This window comes from Barbus barbus (genome assembly GCF_936440315.1).
Source record: "Barbus barbus genome assembly, chromosome: 1".
Taxonomy (NCBI): domain Eukaryota; kingdom Metazoa; phylum Chordata; class Actinopteri; order Cypriniformes; family Cyprinidae; genus Barbus; species Barbus barbus.
The window spans coordinates 37,993,533-38,016,565 of NC_136729.1; the positions used below are offsets into that span (position 1 = coordinate 37,993,533).

The window sequence follows — 23,033 nt, forward strand, 5'->3', positions numbered from 1 at the left end:
TTTCTGCATATGGATTCACACTTCGGGCACACCCCTGCTGTAGACATCGTCCCCCTGATGTCACCGTCCATCACGATGTTTCACTGTAGACATCGTCCGATGGGGGGGAACGCTTTGGTGGACCTTTGGCGGCCTAATTTATATTTAATTCAGAGATTCCTCTGCATACCACTAGAGGAAGCTCACGGAACACACTTTGAGAACCACTGTAAACGATTAGAAAAAGTAGGTTTTGAAAATTTAAATGGCGGATTAATTGCATAGATAAACAAAAACTAGATATGTCCTTGTCATTTTTACACAGTGTACAATTGTCAATTTTTGTAAGAGTAGACCATACAGAGTTGACCACACTAGCCACTGAATTTTGATTGGCTGCTGCAGTCATATTAGAGGATATGTTAGGATGTCCTCAAAAGAAGATGAATGCCAATTTTCATATTCACAGTATGGTGGAACTTAAGTTGTAGCGCCTGTAACATCCTTAGAATACTTGGTAAGCTCTGCTTCTCTCCGTTCATGCCAGAGTAATGGTGCATTATGCCTTATTATAGTGCCATCTGTTTATTTGACATATGGTGTCTGTGCGCCTCAGTTGAAGTGCATATTTGGAACCATCCAAGTTTTGGGTCTGTAAGACATCTCTGATGTCCATTCACTTTTATGACAGAAAATGAAAAAAAACCAAGACAAAACTGCAAAAACAGGGTTCAGGCACACTAATGGAAGAAATGTCAACTGAAAATAATTTTGGTAAAGAAATTGATGCGACGTTGTTAGGGGAAGATTTTACTCTCTCAAATATTAAATTTCATGTCAGTCTGCCAAAGTACTTTCCAGAGATACAGCCTCAGATCATTTTTGACATCTTGTGATGAAAATAACATTATTTTGCACTAAGTGTAAATGGCAATTATATACTAGGGAAAATAGCATTATTTCTTAGCAAGAGATGCTATTTACACAAAGTGCAAATAGTGATGGATTGCTATGTTAAAATAGCAAGATTTTCTGCTATTTATACTAGTTACTGGAAATAGTGGCAATAATCTGCACCTCAGTATTGTACTTACATTATAAAACAGTATGCAATAATAACATTGAAAATATCATTTTAATTCAAATTATTAAATGAATGCCACAGTATTGGGACAATAAAGCCCTCCCTACACTTACACTAAACCTACCTGATACTTTATTTTCAACTTTTTTTATTATTATTTCCTTTATTTTTAATGGAAATAAATGCCTTTCTGATGTGATGAGATTTGAAAAGGGAGGAAAAAAAGTTCGGCAAAAGGCAAATTTGAACCCTGGTCAATCGCGTCAAAAGACTACAGTACACGCTTTACCATCTATGCCATTAGAGCTTACGTATGACACCCATCTTTTGTAGTATTGACTAGCCCAATTACACATTGGTGGGTGGAGTTAGTGTAAACGGCCTCTGCCAAACTTTTTTTTTTTTATACATTTTTCTGTCACATAAAATCTACAGTTTGATATTTGGCCCATAACCTAGGAGAAATAATTCTAAAAGGCAGACAGGCTGTGTTGGCGCCAATAGCCTCATGAGCAGCGTGCCGTTGTGCTTTGTGTCCCACGTTCGAGTCCCAGAAACTACATTTAGTCATGTCTAGAAACTAGACAAATACATTTTTAGGACAGAGGTTCTCACAATTGGGCCTTGAGGTCCCTGATCCTTCAGAGTTTAGCTTCAACCTTAACCAAATAAACCTGTAACCTTACTAGAAAGTCACAGGCAGGTCAGGTTGATCAAGTATGTATCAAAAATCTGCAGGAAAGTGGACCTTCGGGCCAGAGTTGAGAACCCTTAGGTTATCTAAAAATTTAAGTACTATTTAATGACCTAAAGCCTTTATGATCACAGATTATATTTGTAAATATGTTGCAGTTAACAATAAATTAATGATTTATATGTATTTTTTAACTAAAGCCAATCTATTGAACCATTTGCACCAATTTTAATCTGAGACCTTAAAGGATTTCTAATTTTCTGACGATATTAGTATTGTCTATTTTGTATATTGTGTTTGTGCTATTTTGCATATTGTCCATTTTGCATTTTTGTACATTATTTTTTTATTATCTCTGTCCTGTGCTGTCATTCTGTCGCACTGTGGAGCTACTGTCACTAAAACAAATTCCTCGTATGTGCAAACATACCTGGCAATAAAGTTAATTCTGATTCTGATTATGGCCTTCAACTCTGGGGCCTCATTTATAAAGTGTGCATACGCACAGATTTGATCTTAGAGTGTGTACGCTTAAATCCATTTGTAGAAAACTGCCTTTGACATGGAAAAGTGCATAGCGTCACGTCAGGGTCTGAGTAGACATGCACACTTTTTTTTTTTTGTCGGAGTACTGCAGCTAGCTGTTCTAAATTAAGGAATTTGGATGATGACTGGTGATCTTTTATATGTTAATGACTTTAATTAGGAGTCGTTTACAAGGCAGAAAGCTGAATCCATTGTTGTGCAGAAGTTCAAGATCATTTGCAATTCATAGATTTCACATCTGAAAGAGAGGCGTATGTGCGTTTTCTGTGCGTACGTTCATTCTATGAATCACATGTACACATTCGAGAAATGATCGTAAGATCACATTTAGGATGGGTTCTGCACAACATTTTATAAATGAGAGGCCCCTGCTGTTTCCTTTGGTAGAAATGGTTGATTTTTAAAAAAAAATATACAGTATATGTTGCTGTTAGACCCCTGGGCGGCCCATATCTTCACAAATAATAATTCTTCTGATAACCTTTTTTGTAAGTACCTCACTATTCCTAAATTTGTGTGACTGAAACAAACAGCCTAGGTTGAGTTTGAAAAAGTAGGTTAATGTAAATAAGACTATTTAATTCCTATTTATCTTTGACAAATCAAATAGGATGGAAAATACTGAAATAAAACTTAAAATGAAGACAGAAATTAGTTTTCATTTTGTTTCAGTCCCTTAAGGTTCCTGAGTATATAAATGTACATGAATATAATGCAGTATTTTACAAAATAATTTTTCTTTCTTTTAATTTTGTTGTCAATTGTGCCATTTCAGAATTACATGCAGAATATCTACCTGGTGAAAACAAAGGTAAGATAAATATTTTACTAAAATACTTATGTATGGTTTATGTAATGTGCACTTTTTGTATTATATTTATGTTAAAGTACACTATATGTGTCCTGTAAAGAATCCACATCACACTCTTCACGTGGGTCTACATCCGATGCTGAACCTTCATTAGAGTTCACAACAGAGGAATCAAGACCTGCAAACGAAATTTCACCAGAGTTGCCACCTGCAGCTCAACCTGTGCCTACATCAGTCTCCACACCTGAATCAATTACTGAGACAACAGAATTCACAGATGAACCCTCAGTAGAATCCAAAGAAGAAAAAGAAGGTATGTTGAGCTTGCTTGTAATGTTGTTCTGTTTAAACAAACAGAACAATGTTCTGATAGTACCACACAACCACAGTCAGCACACTTTTCGGGGGAAATCAACCTATTTTTGTCTCTGTTTAATTTTTTTATTTATTTAATTTTTTTTATTATTTAAATTGGTCTGCTTAACGGTACACGTATTCGTACCAAACCGTTTAGGTACGGCTCTTTCGGTTCGGTACGCATGTGTACCGAACGAATGCAGAATTCATTTTTATTTTTTTCAGGAATTTCAAATAATAAATGCCGTTTTGACAGTCTTTGATGTGGCATGACAGATCACTGTATAAACACAAACACTGACTCGAACAAATATTTTAACAAATATAAATATTATTTATGTTAATTTAAAAACTGCATTATGTGCAATTATTATTTTTGCATACAATTTTTTTTTAAAGTTGAGTGTTGATCATCAGTTTAAAAATAAATATTAATTAAATTTAAGTTTGGGTTAACTTGTTAGGCCTAATGTAACCTTATAATGTAAAAGGGCTCCCTATAGTTTTAAGCATAAGCTGAGGTAGATTTTTTTTATCACTAAATACATTGTTATAGTTAAACTTTTCTTAAAGAAAGAACAACTTCAGTAAACCACTGTTTATTTAAAAAAGTTTTTCCCCCTGCTGTACTGAAATCATACCGAATTGCGACGTTAAAACCGAGGTACGTACCAAACCATCATATTTGTGTACCGTTACACCCCTAAAATACATAAAAGATACTTGTTGTGAAAAACACTCTACTAATAGATATTATGCACTTCTTTAATTCATTAAGTTCTTCTAAGTTACTGTAAGACTAATGCTGTGGTGAATTCTTTTACAGCCAAAGAGAAGAAACCAAAACTTCTTAATAAATTTGACAAAACAATCAAATCTGAGATCAACGCTGCAGAGAAATTACGCAAGAAGGTAAGATTCTATACTGTAAAGAATAGTTTTTATGTTACTGGAAGAATAAAATGATTTATGTAAAATTTGGCAAATAGTATTTTTCAAAATTATAAACAAAAAAAGAAGAGGAAGTCGTCTTTTTTTTTTTTTTTTATCAGGGGAAAATTGAGGAATCTCTCCATGCCTTTGAAGCTCTTGTCCAGAAATTCCCACAAAGTCCGAGATGCCGATATGGCAAAGCCCAGGTAACACATAATCATTAAAGTTAACATTACTGTTTACATCACATAATGGTCACTCTCATTATTTTGCATCTGTAGACAATCCTTAACAAATGAGTTTTTTTCTGAGAAGTGTGATATGTGTCCAGGCAGAAGATGATTTGGCAGAGAAAATGCGCAGTAATGAGATGCTGCTGAAGGCAGTGAACTCATACAGAGAAGTAGCCGAGCTCCCAGATGTACCACCTGACCTCATCAAAGCCACATTAAAGAGACGTGCAGACAGACAACAGTTCTTAGGTATACAAGTAATGTAGCTATAGAATTATGGTGACTTCTCATTGACTGTTGTAAAATAACAATTGTTTGTTGTCCAAAACAATATGAGAACATTGTCAAAATATGATCCTTTGTCATGTTCCCGTTCAGGTCGTACAAAGGGATCTTTGGCTACTTTGGAGAAGCTAGTTCAGATTTTCCCTGAAGACATCAGGTTAAAAAATGACTTGGGAGTGGCACATCTGCTTCTGGGTGACAACAAGGGTGCAAAACAAATATATGAGGAGGTAAAACATCGCTATTATGTTGTTTTTATGTTTAGCAATGTGACGTGGATTACTAATTGTCCCCCTTTTTGAAATTCCTCTTCAGGTTTTAGCTCGTGCCCCACATGATGGATTTGCTAAAGTGCATTATGGGTTCATACTTAAATCCGAAAACAAGATTGCAGAGAGCATACCGTACCTCAGGGTAATTCTGATTTTATGAACAGAAATGTACAGCATATACTTCCACTCACACACACACACACACAAGTAATTAAATATTTTCTCCATGTCTGTGTGCGCTTAGGAGGGTTTGGAGTCTGGAGAGCCAGGAACTGATGACGGAAGGTTTTACTTTCATCTCGGGGATGCTTTACAGAGAACAGGAGACAAGAGAGTAAGATGAAAGTAAGAGTAAGATTATTAAAAGGAAGTTTACAGAGACAAAAAGTGAATTTGGTGTTTTTTTTTTTGGTTTTTTTGCATGTTTAGGCCTATGACTGGTATGAGGCTGGACATCGGCGAGGTCACTTTGCCTCTGTATGGCAGAGATCTCTGTATAATGTCCCAGGGCTTCGTGCTCAACCCTGGTGGATGGCTGAAGAGACTGGATATATAGCTTTAGTCAAGGTAAATTATCTTCTGCTCACCAAAGAAGCCTGAAAAAATCTATTCAGCTGTTTGCAATAATAATAATAAATGTTTTTTGTGCAGCAGATCAGAATATTAGAATGATTTCTGAAGGATCATGTGACTAAAGTAATGATTTTGCTTTGAAATCACAGGAATAAATTACATTTTAAAATATATTAAAAAAGAAAACAGTTATTTTAAATAGTAAAAAAAAAAATCTAATTTATTGTTAATGTACTGCTTTTTGCTGTACTTTGTATCAATTAAAAGCAGGCTTGGTGAGCAGAAGAGACTTCTTTAAAAAAAGCTTTTGACTAGTAGTGTATAATCACTATTTCGTATTAAATTAAGCCAAAAACATATTCATATTGATAAACACTGATTAAATTCACATAAACAGCATCTTCTCCTGAAATCCCCAATGGAGATCCATTACACAGTGTTTGGCATGCTTCTTGAGCGTGAAAGAGAGCGCTGTCCCCACCTACATTTCCTGCCGGTATTGAAAATCGAACCTGCAACCTTCGGGTTACTAGTCTGACTCCCTAACCATTAGGCACAACTGCCCCTATAATTATTAATCACTTTAACAGTGAAGGAAGTGCTCTTTGTATGCTTGTCTCTCTGCTTTGCTTTCATTGTGTTCATATGTCTTTACAGATGTTGGAACGTAACTGGTTGACCATTAGAAATGAAGCACTGTCAGTGTTAGACAGCAACAGTGGGCAGTTCTTGCCCGAAGATGAAAATCTGAGAGAGACCGGAAAGTGGGGCCAGTTTACACTGTGGCAGCAGGGTAAAATATATAATTAATGTATAATATAATTACATTTACCAACAAATTCCTTATATAATTGCACTTGATATAAATCCATCCACCCGTTTCCCAACAGCTTGTCCTATGTAGGGACAATAATAGGGAAAATAATTGTACATGTAATCCACATGGTTTTTCAGCTACAAGTTAAAACAGAGTTACTTCATTTAGCAACCTAGTGTGGATTTCTTTGAATTTGCTAGATTCTTGGGTGATGTTACTGTTTTTTTTGTTTTTTTATATATATAATACTGGGCACTTTTGGGGAAAACACAATGTGTATGCAAGTTTTACTCTTTCTCAGGTCAAAAGGTTGATTCTTCGTGTCGCTATGTCCCTAAAACCTGTGGTTTGCTGGAACGTTACCCAGAGACCACTGGCTGCAAAAGAGGCCAGGTCAGTCACCAGAAATCAATTACAGTTATACGCGACGCTTACCTAGCTGTACTTTTAATTTGACTTCATCATGTCTACTTTTTACAATGCGTATTTCTGTTTGTTAACTGTTGCCTATTCATTTAAATCTTCCTCTTTTAGATAAAATTTTCAGTAATGCAAGCTGGTACTCATGTATGGCCTCACACTGGTCCCACCAACTGTCGTTTACGAATGCATCTAGGCCTCGTCATCCCTTCTAAGGGATGCAGGATTCGTTGTACAAACCAAACCAGGTCAGTTAAATCATTAGAAACACAAGTTTACACACATTGATTTAAAACTGCAGTAACTACAAAGCTTTTCAAATGTTTCACTATTGACCGCTCCATTTCCACTCCAACTAGTTGGTTACAGGGTTTTAAATGAACACTTGACAAGCATCAAATGTAACCTTGGCTAGTTGGTTTATTTTTATTTATTTATTTATTTATTTATTTTTTGGAAATAATGTGTGGTATGGCTATTATTATTTAAAAATGTATTCAGTGAATGTTGATTGTCTTTCAGGGAGTGGGAAGAAGGAAAAGTGTTAATATTTGACGACTCGTTTGAGCATGAAGTCTGGCAGGAAGCAGAAAGCTACAGACTCATCTTCATTGTGGATGTCTGGCATCCAGAACTCACACAATTACAGAGGCAGACTCTGTCACCAATATAGACTTATATCACAATATAGAGTTTTGAAAAGGAGGTCAACCGCCAATCGGAGTGACAGATTTACTGTCCTTAGCCAATCACAGATTTCATAAATCACAAATATCTATTGTGCTGTCCTGTGAGTACTGATTACAAGGCAATGTGAATGTATAAGTCTTATGGAAAACAATCATACTGATAGTTGTAAATAATATAAGTGTGATTTTTGTAAAACATAAAGGATGGATTTAGAAGGTCAAGGGTTTTAAAAAGACAGTTCACTAATATTCTATATCTTAATTCTGGTACGAATACGATTTGTAATGTTTCAGAAGCATGTTTTTAGGGCTCAACAGTAAACAGTAAAATTAAAGATACAATAAGGATTAAAACATACATTTTGAGATTTATATCTTAGGTTAGATTGAAGGGTTACCTTTAGTAAAATAACAGTACAATGAGATGCATATTATGGGACCAATGAAGAGATCAGAATATGAGAATGAGTTGCATTTGCTCTTTCTTTCTGAAAAAAAGGAGACCTCAGTCACTTTTTATACAAATATGATTGAACATTGCACTGGGTGCTAGCTATAAGAGATGAGTGCACAGCCATGAAAAATCACGTTGTGCCTTTTCCAACCTTGGAAACTATTCTATTAAGGTCATGTGTACTTGGGAGACCTGTAAAGGACAAGTCCAGGTCATCAAACAAAAGAAATATGACTTTTGTTTTTTTGTGAAATGTGATATGTTTTCTTCAGATTCACTGCAAGCACACATTTTATTAACACTACAAATTCTACATGTTTGTTTACACAATTTCATCATGCGGAAATGTTTGTTCTTTGTATTGTTTGTGAAGTATTCAATTTTGATATGTCTGAAAAGAACAATAATAATAATAATTTATCTCAATTATAATTCAGTTTATTTCCTTTTAATGTCATGTGTACGTGAAGTCCCAAACTGGAAATTAAATAATAATAATTAAAAAGAAAAAAACACTAATAAAGACTTCAGTACATTTAAAGAATTCATCTAATCCAAAAAAAAAAAAAATGTTCAAATGCACTTTGAGGTCCAGTGTATTCAGGTTTGTAGTTATAGATCAAAGCTTTTTCCTCTTCCTCTGTACTAGGAAAGCTGTGAAAACTTTCCTCGCTGTAAAATCAACAAAATAAAGAGGAGAAAGGTTACTCTGTGAATGTCTAACTTCTTAATTTGTAAATTCATTGCATTAAAGGAATCAAATTTGATTAAGAGCTAATAAAAACACATTGTATGTTGCTCAGTAGTAGTAGTATTATTAACCATACCTTCATTCACAAAAAAGTAAGCCATGTAGAATGTGGTCTTAATGGCTGAAGGCGTGTGGGGAATATAGGGCTGGGTCCACTCAAAAGCATTTTTCTCTAGATAGCGAAATCATATGCTGTGGGTATGCATAAAAACAATATTGCTCAATAGAAAAGAGGCAAAAAGCACAGTCTATATTCTTATATATTCTACAGTCTGTCTGTACTCTATCAAGCCATCTGATTATCATCACTCACCTTCCATTGTGAACACAAACTCATTTTGTCCATCTGTGTTGGTACTCAAAACTTTGTAGAACTTTTTCAGTCTCACTTTTGGTAAAGTTCTAGATTTAAATGTTTGAAAATGCCTCATTTTACATGATGATGTGCGTTGGCGTGTATACTGCATTCTAAATAATGTCTGGTGATACTGTAAAGTGATGAACTATTACTAAATTCAGTGAATACATTCCAAACAATCAAATGTATTAGACACTGTTTTCTAAGATATGAAGGTGTATTCTTTTCCTGTTGTGTACAACTGGTTACCAGTAAAGCACACAATATTAAATTAAAAGTTTAATAAAAACGTAACTTGTTAATCATTTTAATTTTAAAAACATTAATTTAATCACTAGTTTATACATTTTATTATAAAGCAGAAATCAAGAGATTTATTTTTACGGAGTGTCTATTTACACTAAATGCAAATAGCCCGCCTTGTTGGCAGAGGCTATTTACACTAACTCCGCCCACCAACTCTATTGGGACAGTCAATACTGAAAAAAGACACTTGTTATATATCAGTTTCAGTGGCGTAGATGGTAAGGTGTGGGGTTTTTGACGTGGTCGACCCGAGTCCGAACCCACATTTTACCCAACTTTTTTTTTTCTTTTCAAATCTCATATCGCGTCGGAAAGGCATTTATTTTCAATAAAAATTAAGGAAATAAAAAGTTGAAAATAAAGTATCGGGCAGGGTTAGTGTAGGTGTAGTGAGGGCTTTATTGACCCAATAAAGTGGCATCCATTTAATAATTTGAATTAAAATTATCATTTACACTCAATACGTTATTAGTGCGTACATGTATTATAATGTCCTACAATACTGAGGTGCAGATAATTGCCACTATTTGCAGTAAGTAGTATAAATAGCAGAAAATCTTGCTATTTTAACAGTGTAAATAGCCGATGGCAATTTTTTAAAAAGGCAGCGGCTATTTGCACTGTGTAAATAGCGATAGCTGCTATCGCTATTTTACACTGTTACTACTAAGCATCTAGTAGTAACACAGTAGTAATGAAACCAACAATTGGTTTCAAGAAATAGTCTACCTGAATGGTGATAGTAATATTTGCTACTCTACCTCTGTAGTAAGACTCCACTGATGAGAGTTCTCTGTGAGTGGTTCTGTTTCCAGTGATTTCATAAGGTCTTCAGGGAAGTCTTTGAACAGTCTACTGTCTCTAACATCTAAACAGCATTGGATAAATTAAAAATATTTATACATCTATGATGACTATGACACTTGTTCTTAAAATATTTTCACCTATTTGAGAAACTTATACAAACTGCACTGCAGTGGCACCATGATAATTACATGTTATATCACAGAGTACCAAGCTAAGAGTCCATTTTTGTGAAATTCATGACTGGAAGTAGGCAGACAATGGTACTTGCATTAACCATTATGTAAATATGTTAAATTGTACAGTTAAATTGTATAAAACGTGGCTTTACCATCTGTGAAGTTCAGTGGCAAGGCAATACCACTAGTGTTGGTGTGGGACAACAGCAATTTCCCACTTGTTAGCAATGAGAGAAGTTCAAATCCTAAACAGGTTCCCCATACAGGGAAATAATCACCATTTGAATTGGCCTGTTAATACACAAACATATCTTTAAATTGGCAGGAAAATTAAATTACACCAACATATTGTATTGTATATCTTCATGAGTTTTTTTAAGTTTTGCAATCCCTCTTTTATAGCTCATAAACACAAATCACAAATTTGACTATAAACCCAAAGTCTGACCTCTGCAGCTCCAGTTAAAATTGTACTTTATTTCACAATTTCTACAATTTTAACTTGGTCCTATTTTACCTTACTATCAATGCTGCTCAAGTGCTGCTTAATGTTTAAAAAATGTACTTTGGATACATTGTTCTGCTGAATATTTGTACCAAATGGACCATTTGTACACAATCCTCAAGAGCAAGTCTGTAGAAAATGCCAGCTGCTTTGGAATAGCCAGGTGATTCTAAACTGACTCCACCTCCAGGAAAAAGGACTCTAAAGAGGGAGAAAAGGTGTCACAAATCCCTTATTGTAATCACTTCTATAATTATCTAAAAAAAACTTTGCTTACCCATTTATGGATTTGAAGACCCTTCTGTACTCATCATCAGACTTGTTTATCCTAAAGACATTTTTTTTTTTAAAACAAGTTGCAATTTTATGCACATTCACAGAAAAAGGCTTACTTCCGTGTTAAAATAAGGTGGATAGAGAGCAGAGGGCTCTGTATGCTGCTTTATTCATTCATTATTTGATCAAATCAGAGCTATGTAACCTTGTTTATAAACTTTTAAGACAAGTTGTAGTACATTTTCTTATATGAATGATATTTCCCAACTACAATAAACTGTTGTATCATAACAATACTATTGCAATAAATGTTACGTACAAAAAAAGTACTATTTATGAATGACAGTTATGTTTCACATTCCATGTTGCTTCGAGTTCCACTTTCACAAAATTGTAGGCGGTATGCAGTAAATACTGCGCAGTATATGCAGTCCGCTAGTAAGCCACTGCGAACTCAATGTTTGGTGCAACTGGACAAGGAGAAACAACACCAAGATGTCATCGTAGCAAGACAGGTTTGCTGGAGCTCTTAAAAACTTTGCTCAGATCCCGGTTTTTTTTTTTAAAAAACAGTTCATGTTCAGAACTAACTGGAAAGATACAGTTTATATTATGAGTTAAGTAGCCTCCTTTAATTATCTTTTTTTTCCTTTGCATTTTTTTTTACTATTTGCGTTTTACTGAAGACGCTTTTGCCTAGTCGCTAACAACATTAATCCACGTGCTGCTATAAGCTGATTTGCGAATATGGAGGATAAAGAAGAAACTCTCCTTGCTATGCACAGCTATGCAAGGAGAACTATAAACGCTGAATTGGATGCAGTTGTTGGACAGGCTGAGTTCACGCTTTTACCCGATACACCTGAACTGAACCCTGCGAAAAAAAAAAGTAAAACCGAGTTCCGTCAGTGATGCCATGCTAATGAGATTCATGCAGAGAATGGAGGCCATTCACAAATGAACTTTGCGCCAAATGGTACTTGAAAAAACGGTACTTGAAAACTCAAACTCTATTAAACACAATCAGCTCCCTCGAATTCCACGGTCATGAACAGGTGAAGCATTTGAATGATAAAACTGAGGAACTGGAAAAGAAAATCATAAGATTGGAGAAAGAAAATTGTAAGATTGGAGAAAGACAACGTCGAACTTCGTGATAAGTATAATGATCTGGATTCTGGATGCGTACAAGAGAAGATGGGATCTTCGCGTCGCTGGTATTCCGGAGAAAGCAGGAGAGAACGTAAAGCAAATGATCATCGGCCTCTTCAGCCAGGTCTCCCCGAGCATCGCTGAAGATCTGCCCCGTGGAGTTGACATTGCTCATATGGCTGGGACCTATTTCTGCTGCGGAAAGATCCTCTCGTTGCATAATTGTCTTATTTTCGTCACGGTCCCAGCAGGAAAGTTTGGAGAGATGCCAAAACGTCCGTCCTTCTCAGGGAAAAGAAGATCAAGAACTTCGAGGATCTTTCGCAGAAAGACAAGGATGCAAGATCTCTCCTGTGGCCGACGAGGGTGAGACGGGAAGGAAAGAGAGCTGGCTTTCACGCTGCATTTGTTGTGATTGAGGGTAAAAGAGTGACTGCTACAGACGTAGTCAACACTTAACATGTTGGCAATGCTTATTCAACAAGCAACTGTTTCTTCTAAATGATTAGCTTTTATATAAAAATCTCTAAAATATATATATAAATCTGATTTCTGTTTTCTTCAGGAATATCATTCGACTATTGACGATTACAAATGGTGGAAATCTCAGTGGGGTAACGATATTTGGATTTCACATGGCACCGGACACTCAGCTGGTGTAAGCATTTTGAGAAACAAATTTGCTGGGGATATATTAGGGTCAGAATCGGATAGCTTAAGTCATTTTCATTTATTAGTAATTTCACTTAACCAACAAACTGTAATTCTCGGAAATATATATGGGTACAATAATTCTTTGGATAATTAACTTTTTTTAAACAAATTAGATGAGAAGCTTACATATTGGTCTAATAAATGTCCTAATGCATTTTTCATTCTAGGAGGAGACTAATGTGTCATTTAATAATTCTTTGGACAGATATCCTCCAAAAAGGACCACTTGTTCTTGTCCTGCATTATTAGACCTAGACCAATTTGAATTGGTGGACATTTGGAGAGAGAGATTCCCTAACAATTTAGAGTTTACTTGGGCCAATAAAAGTGGTTCAAGACAATCTCGTATTGATTATTGGCTCATATCAAAATGTAGGTCAAATTTTGATCTGAATGTCGGCATTCAATGTATCCCGTTGACCGACCACAAAATTATCTTTATTAATACCCCTTTAATGGCAGATTATGTAGCAGGCCAATGCAGAGCTTCTTTGTGGAAATTTAACAGTTCACTGTTAGAATTACCAGATGTAAAGGATAGAATTAAAGAATGAATTGCTAGCTATTGGAAAGCAGCCACAATTCAAAATTCTTTTGGTACCAATTGGAAGCTTTTTAAGTTTGAGACAGGTGTTTATTTAAGAAAAGTTGGAACACTTTTAGCCAAAAAAAGAAGGGTTCTTGAAGACAACCCAATCATGAAATGATCTCAGTTTAATAAATTTGATTGCATGTCTCTAGAGGAAAAATCTGAAATTGCACATTTGCTAATGAAATTGGATGAATTGTACTTATCAAAGGCTAGGGGTGCTTATATAAAATCCAGGAAAAAATGGCTTGAAGAGGGAGAACTCAATTCCACATATTTTTTCTCAACAATTGAACAACTTTGTGTTGATGGCAAAATTGTTAAAGATCCAAAGGAAATAGCAAACTACAGTGCCAGTTTTTATAAGAATCTTTATAGTTCAAGGTATTCAGAGCAGACAACGTCCTCGTTTCTAGACTCGGTTAATTATGTTAAGGTTATATCTGAAAGTGATAGTTTTTTTTTGTGATAGCATTGTTACTCCTGAGGAAGTACAAAGAGCAATTAATAGTTTGAAAAACAATAAGTCCCCAGGGTGTGATGGACTTACAGCTGAGCTGTACAAATTATTTGCTGATGAACTTACTCCCTTTTTAACTCAAGTTTTTAGAGAAAATATTGAAAAAGAGGCTTTATCTCCTACATTGATGCAAGGTATCATAACTTTAATTCCTAAACCTAAGAAAGATCTTACCAATTTAGACAACAGGCGACCCATCACATTCCTTAACAATGACTATAAACTTTTTGCCATAATATTTGCTAAAAGACTTGTTTTTTTAGAAAGATTGTTTGGATACTGTTATAGATGAGACTCAGTCAGGATTTATGAGAGACCAACATAAAATGAATAAATTAGTTTTAGACATTGCATTATAGAGATTTGCTGGAACATAATATTTTTATTCTTTTCCTGGGTTTTTATAAAGATTTTGATTCAGTTGAACATAAATTTATATTTAAATCAGTGGAAAAATTAGTTTTTGGTGAATATTTTTGTAAGGCGGTAAAAACTCTATATTACAACTGTAGTAGCACAATTAAATTAAAATATGGTACTTCTCCTAGATTTTACTTGTCACGTGGTATTAGGCATTAGTCCATTTACCCCTTATTTATTTTTACAATTTTCCCAGATATTCACTTCTTATATTTCTAATAGTGGTCTTCATGGTATCTCTATTGCTGTCAAACAGATACTCATCAGTCAGCTGGCTGATGATACCACTCTTTTTTTGCAAGATGCTAATCAAGTTCCTTTAGCATTAAAGTATATCCAGCAATTCTCCAAAGCATCAGGCCTGTTCTTGAACCTCTCAAAGTGTGAACTGATGTCCATCAAAGAATGTAATTTGTCAGAATTGTTTAATATTAAGATCAAAGGTCAAATATCTTATTTATGTGTTATTATAACAAAAAATGAATTAGAAAGATGCTCCTTAAATTTTAATCCATTAATTGAGAGTACTCAGAAAAAAACTGAATATGTGGCTCCAACGTGATGATCTCTCATTGAAGGGCAGAATCGTACTAGCCAAAGCTGAAGGTTTGTCAAGGTTAATACATGCTGCTCTCTCTTTGAATGTTGACACTGCCATTCTTAAAAAAATTGATACAATGCTTCTCAACTTTGTTTGGAAGAATAAAACTCATTTTATTAGAAAATCTGTACTTATGAACACCATTGAGAAAGGGGGTTTAAACTTTCTTGATTTCACCACTTTAAACAACACCTTTAGAATAAATTGGATAGAAAACTATATCAATAAGCCCTCATCTATATGGAATCTGATCCCTAATGTTGTTTTTTCCAAACTAGGTGGTTTCAATTTCTTATTAATCTGTAACTATAACATCATGAAAATCCCTGTCAAATTATCTCTTTTTCATAGGCAGATGTTATTAGCGTGGTCCCTCATTTTTAAACACAATTTTACACCTCACTCATATCTAATCTGGTAAAGAATCTACTGTATAAACACAAATCTCTTTTTTTGGAAAATTGGTTTGAAAATGGAATTATTTTTGTGTCTCAACTTTTCAATCAAAATGGTTCAATCAGTAATTACTGTATAGTTTTTAGCTAAGCGTGGAATTCCCGTTAGTCCGAAAGAGTTTGTAATTGTTGCTGATGCAGTGCCACATGGGGTTCTCATGCTTTTTAGAGGTCTTTCTTTTCCAGTCTCATGTCACTCAGTGGCTCTTTGTAAAACATTTGTTGGAAAACAGTGCCTCTCGTCATCCAAGTAAAAAATCAATAAGAAAATAAGAGTTTTGTTTCAGATGGAGTCTATTTCTGTGCCTTATGTAATCTCTTATTGGAATGGTTTAAGTGATATTCCTTGGAAGAAAGTTTGGTCATTACTTCACAAATATTTAATTACTAACAAAATGAGAGAAATTGCATTTAAGTTGATTCATAGAATTTACCCGGATAAGTGCTCTCTTAAAAGACTTAAGAATGATATTAATACCAACTGTTCTTTCGGTTTAGAAAACAATGAAACTTCTTTACATTTATTCTGGAATTGCTCTTACACAACATCATTTTGGTGTGATATTCTTGACTTTATCAAATGTTATGTTAATCCTAATTTTGAGTTTACTAGTCATTTTTGGCTTTCATGAATGTGAAAAAAGAAATGATACTTTCCTTATTTTCCTGTTAGCTAAATATCATATTCATAATTAAAAGCAAACCTCTTTTTTTAAGATTCAAAATTGAACTGAAAATGTATTTTGATTCAATTGAGTTCTCTAAGAATTGAAAAGCAATGAGAACGGTGGCTTTGCTGAGAGACTTGGTGCTTCCTTTGGACTGAGAGACCCTGGATTCTTATGTTATTGTGAGTTAACAATGTTGACAATTGTTATTGTTCTTTTTCAAGTATTCAATAATACAAATAAAAAAGGTATCAATCTTCTTCTTCTTGGTTTTTAATGGTGGCTGAACCATTAACATTAACCAACGTAAATAGGTGCAAATAGGTTCCAGAGTGTGGAACAGAGTTTTATATTCTAGTCCAGGGTTCCTCAAATATTTCCCTGGAGGGCCAGTTTGCTGCAGAGTTTAGCTCCAACCCTGATCAAACTCACCTACCTGTGATTTTCTAATGATCTTGAAGACTCTGATTAGCATGCTCGGGTGTGTTTGATTAGGGTTAGAGCTAAACTTTGCAGGAGTGGGCCAGATTTGAGGATGCCTGTTCTAGTCTATGATCCCATCTCTCTAATAAAATCATAGAAGGCTTTACTATTTACTTCACTTGACCATTTTATCCTGAATTCCATTTTTTTCTTAATTCTTCTTTTTAACTCACAATTGCGAGTTTATATCACGCAATTCTGAGAAAAACAAAGTCAGCTGAAAATATTCAGAAGGAACAAATAAATTCCTTGAGAAATATAACTTCTGGCTCATGTCCACTGCAGTCATCATAGCCTTCACTTTCTTTCTGATTTGAGTTATCCTTTTCTACCTAGCTAGTTAAATATGTTTAACATGTGAATTCTTGCTAAATATGCAGATACATTACGGGCTGTTGGCATGAATTGTACTCGTGAAGGAGCGGTGTATATTCAAAATCACACCGCTCCACTCACATGAGTAACTGTTGCTGTCATGACAGATCTATTTCAGAACCAGCCGCTATCAAAATTATCTGGCTATGGGCGCGGGCCAGATATTATTGCTGGCGGGCCACTTTTGGCCCGCGGGCCGCCTGTTACCAACCACTGACATACATCTTTGTGTGTGTGTGTGCGTGTGTGTTGTGTTTTTTTCCCCTAATACAGCTGAGTGAGTGACTGCACACCATATTCCCCTGTTGCTGCTGTAACATTTATCTCTATTTTTCCTGTTTAGAAAAGTAGTGGAAATGCAAAAGTAGATATGTTTACAGTTGAAGCAAAGAGGAATGCAAAAATATGTTTGCTATGGTCTCTCATATATCTTGTTAATGCAAATGTTTACGGCTATACAGTTTTATGTGCAATATGCATCTGACACTTTACAATCTGTATATTTCACTATTATCCCCTCACATTTATGACATGCTTAGAACCTTAAGCAAGGTAAGAAATGCGGCCTCCTGCTGAAATGCTGACCCTGTTAAGCAGTGTTGGAAAAAATAGTGCTTTATATCCTAATATTTGCTCTGTTACCTATTGTTTCATTTTCAACTGTTGCTTGTTCTTGTTGGGCCATAGGACTCTCGTAGCCGCTCTTGCATACTGATGTAATTAATGTCATAGTCCTGTTGGAAGGTGAACCTTTGACCAAACCTGAGGTCCTGAGTGCTCAGTGTTAGGTTTTTTAAAGTGACAACATTAGGATAGTGTATGCAGAAGATGAGTGATGCCTTGTTTCCTCTACATATGACTCTTAAGGCCAATTCACACCGCACAGACAAACGCCAACAAACACATTTGTTGGGTTTTGTTGAACCAGTGTGTTACCCTTCTGTTGCCATTGGTTAGAGTTTGTTATCACCCTACTGAACATGTTCAGTCAGTGTTTGTTGGTGTCTGTTGGGGCAGTGTGAACATGACAGCTATTACTCATAAAATTCTAAATGCAACGGCCAACTTATTTGATGCCGTCTGTCTGTGCAGAGTGAATGAGGTTCAATATACCAGAGAATCTAGTTTCTCACAGACTAAGAGTGTTTTGCAAATTCCAAACAGGACTCCATGGGTCTTCCACTGAGGAAAGGCTTCCAACTGGTGATAGCCATAAGCAGGTTTCTTCCTTGTCCACTCTGAGAGTGACCATCAGGTTCTTGCTCACCTCTCTCACCAAGGTCCTTCTCCACAATTGCTCAGTTCTAGGAAGAGTCCTGATTGTTTCAGACTTCTTCCATTTAAGAATGATAGAGACCAGTGTTTTCTTGGGATATTTCAATGCAGTCTCATAATCCTATAGTAACACTCAGACCAATACTTCCATAATTAAAGTATAGCACTAATATAAGTCAAATATTCAATATTTCCAAACATACAGTATACACTCTTAAAAATATAAGTGCTTCACGATGCCATAGAAGAACCTTTTTGTCTAAATGGTTCCATAAAAAACTTTTAACATCTGAAGAACCTTTCTGTTTCACAAAAGGTTATTTGTGGTGAAAGAAGGTTCTTCAGATTATAAAAAGGTAAGGAAGAGATGGTTCTTTGAAGAACCTTTGATTGGATGGTTCTTTGTGGAACCAAAAATGGTTATTCTATGGCATTGCTTGAAGAACCTTTTGAGGCACCTTTATTTTTTAGAGTGTATCTCCCTCTCCTAAAACCATTCAGTGGTAGAATTCCTATACTTTGTGCTAATCTTTTGGTAATCATTCTTTCCATTATCTTTTTTTATGTGTGATGTGTTATTAGGCCTATAGTTCAATGGATTTGATGGGTCATTCCCTGATTTCCTGGTTCACAGCCTCTTTCTATCCAGTTGGTAACTTTCCTTCTTTACATACTTTATTATAAAAACCTAGAAGCTTCAACACCTACATTTTAAATAATATATATCAGATTTCATCTTTCGCATGAGATGTTGCCCTCTTGATTTCTTCCAAAGGTAATGGAGCTTTCAATGTGATGTTCATCTCATAAACTGATCTTGTTAATCCCCTTTTCTTTTTTACCCTATTGACTCTTGTTATAAGAAGCATGAATGTCAGTATGCACCTTCACCACCATTTCTGCTTTTTCTTCATCGGACACTGCTGCATTCTCCTGTATCATCAGAATGGGATATTCCCATTTGCTTCGGATTCTCGTCTCATGCTCCTAATCATTTCAATTCAATACAAAAGGGCTGCATTTTTGCACTCAGTTTTGCCTTTACTTTTCCAAGATGGCGCCGCTGATGGCAGCTATTGTGCATTGCTCTCCAGTGTTTGTACTGTTTTTGTTTGTTTTTCCTGTTATTTGTTTTTCAAATACGATCAGTTTTACCAGGGATGACCTGCTGAACATTCGGCAGAACACACCACAAAATCTTTTACCGGATTTTGATCTTTCGAACGTTTTGCTGGACATTGTAGTTGGTGGAGCCGTAGCTCTGGTCAAACGCTACAGGAGGCACAGGCGGGGGAAGCGAGCCGGATTTTGTTAAAGAAGTTGTGCTGTTCAGATCTAGAAATGCTCTTTGTTAAATGCAAGCTGTTCTATTCACCGTGGGAGTCCTGTTCGTTCATTCTCGTGAGTGTATACATTCCACCGCAAGCGCACGTGAGCACAGCTTTACAGAAACTCGCTGATCTGATCACAGAGAGTGAGCAACAACTCTCGGACCCTGTTTTAATCATTATCGGGGACTTTAATAAAGCAAATCTCTCCCATGAACTGCCAAAATACAGACCGCACATCACATGTCCCACCAGAGACAGTAATATATTGGATCACTGTTACACAGCAATAAAGGACGCATATCACTCGGTTCCACGGGCAGCTTTAGGACTCTCTGATCACTGTTTGGTTCATTTTATTCCAACCTACAGGCAGAAACCTGTAAGCATGTATTAAGATCTGTTAAAAGATGGACTAATGAAACAGAGCGGGATCTACAAGCCTGTTTCTCTCTCACTGATTGGACTGTTTTTGAAGCCGCTGCCATCGATCTGGACGAGCTCACAGAGACTGTAACTTCATATATTAGTTTCTGTGAGGATATGTGCATTCCTAACAGGACTCATCTAATCTACAACAATGACAAACCATGGTTCACTGCAAAATTCAGACAGCTCCGTCAGGCCAAAGAAGATGCTTACAGAAAGGGGGATAAAGTCTTGTACACACAGGCCAAATACACACTGGAAAAGGAGATCAGAGTGGCAAAGAGAAATTATTCTGACAAGCTAAGGAAAAAATTATCTTCCAGTGATCCTGCTTCAGTGTGGAAAGGAATGAAGGATATCACCAGTGACAAGTCACCATCCCCCAGCACTCTGTAGAATCAACAACTGGCAGACGATTTGAACGAGTTATTGTCGTTTTGAAAAATCACCCCACACCCGCCCTGAACACCTCTCCACACAACCATTAACACCTCCAGCAACCCTCCTCTCCCCCACACCTACAATTCAAATCAGCGAAGAAGATGTGTGCCAGGTCTTCGGGAAGAACAAAAGAAGGAAAGCACCAGGCCAGACGGTGTGTCCACACAGACCTTTGCTGACCAGCTGGCCCCCATCTTCACACAGATCTTCAACAGATCACTGGAGCTGTGTGAAGTCCCCTCATGCTTCAAGCGCTTCACCATAATCCCCGTCCCAAATAAACCCAAAATTACTTGACTTAATGACTACAGACCTGTGGCCCTAACGTCTGTAGCCATGAAATCATTTGAAAGACTGGATTTGGCTTATCTGAAAAACATCACTGGTCCCTTAATGAACCCCCTGCAGTTTGCCTACAGAGCAAACAGGTCTGTGGATGATGCAGTCAACATGGGACTGCACTTCATCCTGAAGCATCTGGACAGACCAGGGACTTATGTGAGGATCCTGTTTGTGGACTTCAGCTCCGCTTTTAACACCATCAACACGGAAACCCTTCAGAATAAACTAACCCAGCTCTCCGTCCCCACCTCCATCTGTCAGTGGATCAACAGCTTCCTGACAGACAGACAGCAGTTAGTAAAGCTTGGTAAATTCACATCCAGCACTCGTACCATCAGCACTGGTGCTCCTCAGGGCTGCGTACTCTCCCCACTGCTCTTCTCCCTCTACACCAACGACTGCACTTCTAAAGACCCCTCTGTCAAGCTCCTGAAGTTTGCAGACGACTGTTGCAATTTATTAGTTGCAATTAATTATCATTTAACAGTAAATATAAGAATTTGATAGCTTTAATGATTTGATTGTTGTTAACCTTCACAATATATTCAAACGAACTACATTTCCCATGAGCAGCTGCGTAGGAGACGAGGAAGCAGAGTATGCTGGGATCGTTGGCCTGCTGCGAGCCGTCTATGTTTTTGTTAATGCCTTTTGTCGCATTTTTTTTTTGTTTCTCATAAACTTTGTTCAGTAAAGTTCCAGCAAATCAGAAAGATTCCGTCTCATCTTTTGCTTCAAACTACATTAACGACACCACACTGATCAGCCTCATCCAGGATGGTGACGAGTCTGCTTACAGACAGGAGGTTAAGGAGCTGGCTGTCTGGTGCAGTCTTAACAACCTGGAGCTTAACACGCTCAAAACTGTGGAGATGATTGTGGACTTCAGGAGAAACCCCCCTGCACTCCCTGCTGAACTGCTGAGCGAATCATTGGTGCAACCCTTCCCACTCTCCATCTTCTGCCCTCGGTTGAGTGTGTGGCTACTCAGCCTATGCAGTGAGCTAAACAGTAAGAGAAGGTGGTTCCAGGAATAACAGGACACAGTTTTCTTCTTAGTGTCTTTACTGAAGACCTCTCTTTTTTGATTGTAAAACTGTGAACATACAAGCAAATGTAATTAAAAATACATTATTTAACGAACCAAGACTCATAGCTGTGAATTTAAATACTGGAAGTTACCAGAGTTCAAGATATAAGAATCACAACATTACATCTTTAAATGATACAGTTTGCCACCATGTGGTTGCAGAATATACTGCAGTTTTTCAGAGCACAGATTCACAGGCAATTCAAAATACTATTCAACATATCAGTAGGAATATAACAGCTCGACTCTTTTCCTCTAGATTTAGCAGAACATGAACTCAGCAAGCCTTAATCAAAGCTACACAGTAAACGAAAGCTACTAGTTTTACTTTTTACGACCTGTATGTACAACCTGACGACCTAAGTTGAGTAAAAGTAGTGTTCACATTGACTTATAAGATATTGTACAACCACATACTAAACAGAAGCTAGCAACATTAGCTTGACTTAGATAACAAACAACCTTTTGCTTGAAAGAGTTAAAATGACCTCTTAAGTACCAAAAAATTACTAAACATAAAGAAAAACAAAATTAGCAGCTAATAACTTACAGATTATGGTATGTCAAAGCTTCCCAAAGATAAGGGGACTGAGAAGAGGGAAGAATGTCAACACCTGACCTCCGGACATTTTCTCACACCGCGTGTAACTAACTTTTCCTGCAGCGTCAGCACATCACCACCGAGCGCCGAGAAGAACACGCGTTATAATCCATGAAGAAGAACCCAAAAGAAACACTAAAAGGGAATACTGACCCCAAGTGGGAAAATAAAGAAATGCACCAGCGAACTAATACAATACTATAGGACATAGAGGGACAGAATAC

General features: G+C 36.4%; 1 protein-coding gene and 1 pseudogene across 3 annotated transcripts in view; one reads left to right on the forward strand and one right to left on the reverse strand.

Moving 5' to 3' along the window:
* The window catches only part of LOC306875534 (aspartyl/asparaginyl beta-hydroxylase-like), a 32,801-nt gene extending 23,857 nt beyond the window's left edge, over positions 1-8,944 (forward strand). For both annotated transcript variants that reach the window (XM_079426180.1, XM_079426179.1), the window contains 13 exons: positions 3,079-3,114; positions 3,215-3,427; positions 4,298-4,383; positions 4,524-4,610; positions 4,736-4,886; positions 5,016-5,152; positions 5,238-5,336; positions 5,439-5,528; positions 5,624-5,761; positions 6,425-6,560; positions 6,886-6,977; positions 7,119-7,252; positions 7,527-8,944. In XM_079426180.1, coding sequence (XP_079282306.1) covers positions 3,079-3,114; positions 3,215-3,427; positions 4,298-4,383; positions 4,524-4,610; positions 4,736-4,886; positions 5,016-5,152; positions 5,238-5,336; positions 5,439-5,528; positions 5,624-5,761; positions 6,425-6,560; positions 6,886-6,977; positions 7,119-7,252; positions 7,527-7,677 — 1,550 coding nt within the window. In that variant the 3' untranslated portion in view covers positions 7,678-8,944. The remainder of the gene's footprint in view (positions 1-3,078; positions 3,115-3,214; positions 3,428-4,297; positions 4,384-4,523; positions 4,611-4,735; positions 4,887-5,015; positions 5,153-5,237; positions 5,337-5,438; positions 5,529-5,623; positions 5,762-6,424; positions 6,561-6,885; positions 6,978-7,118; positions 7,253-7,526) is intronic.
* LOC306870299 (gamma-glutamyl hydrolase-like) lies at positions 8,693-11,828 on the reverse strand (annotated as a pseudogene). The gene is made up of 8 exons: positions 11,818-11,828; positions 11,328-11,378; positions 11,167-11,251; positions 10,698-10,836; positions 10,324-10,430; positions 9,212-9,300; positions 8,975-9,090; positions 8,693-8,819 (listed from the first exon to the last, which is right to left on the reverse strand). The product of its transcript is annotated as a gamma-glutamyl hydrolase-like (transcript).
* Between the last annotated feature and the right edge of the window lie 11,205 nt (positions 11,829-23,033).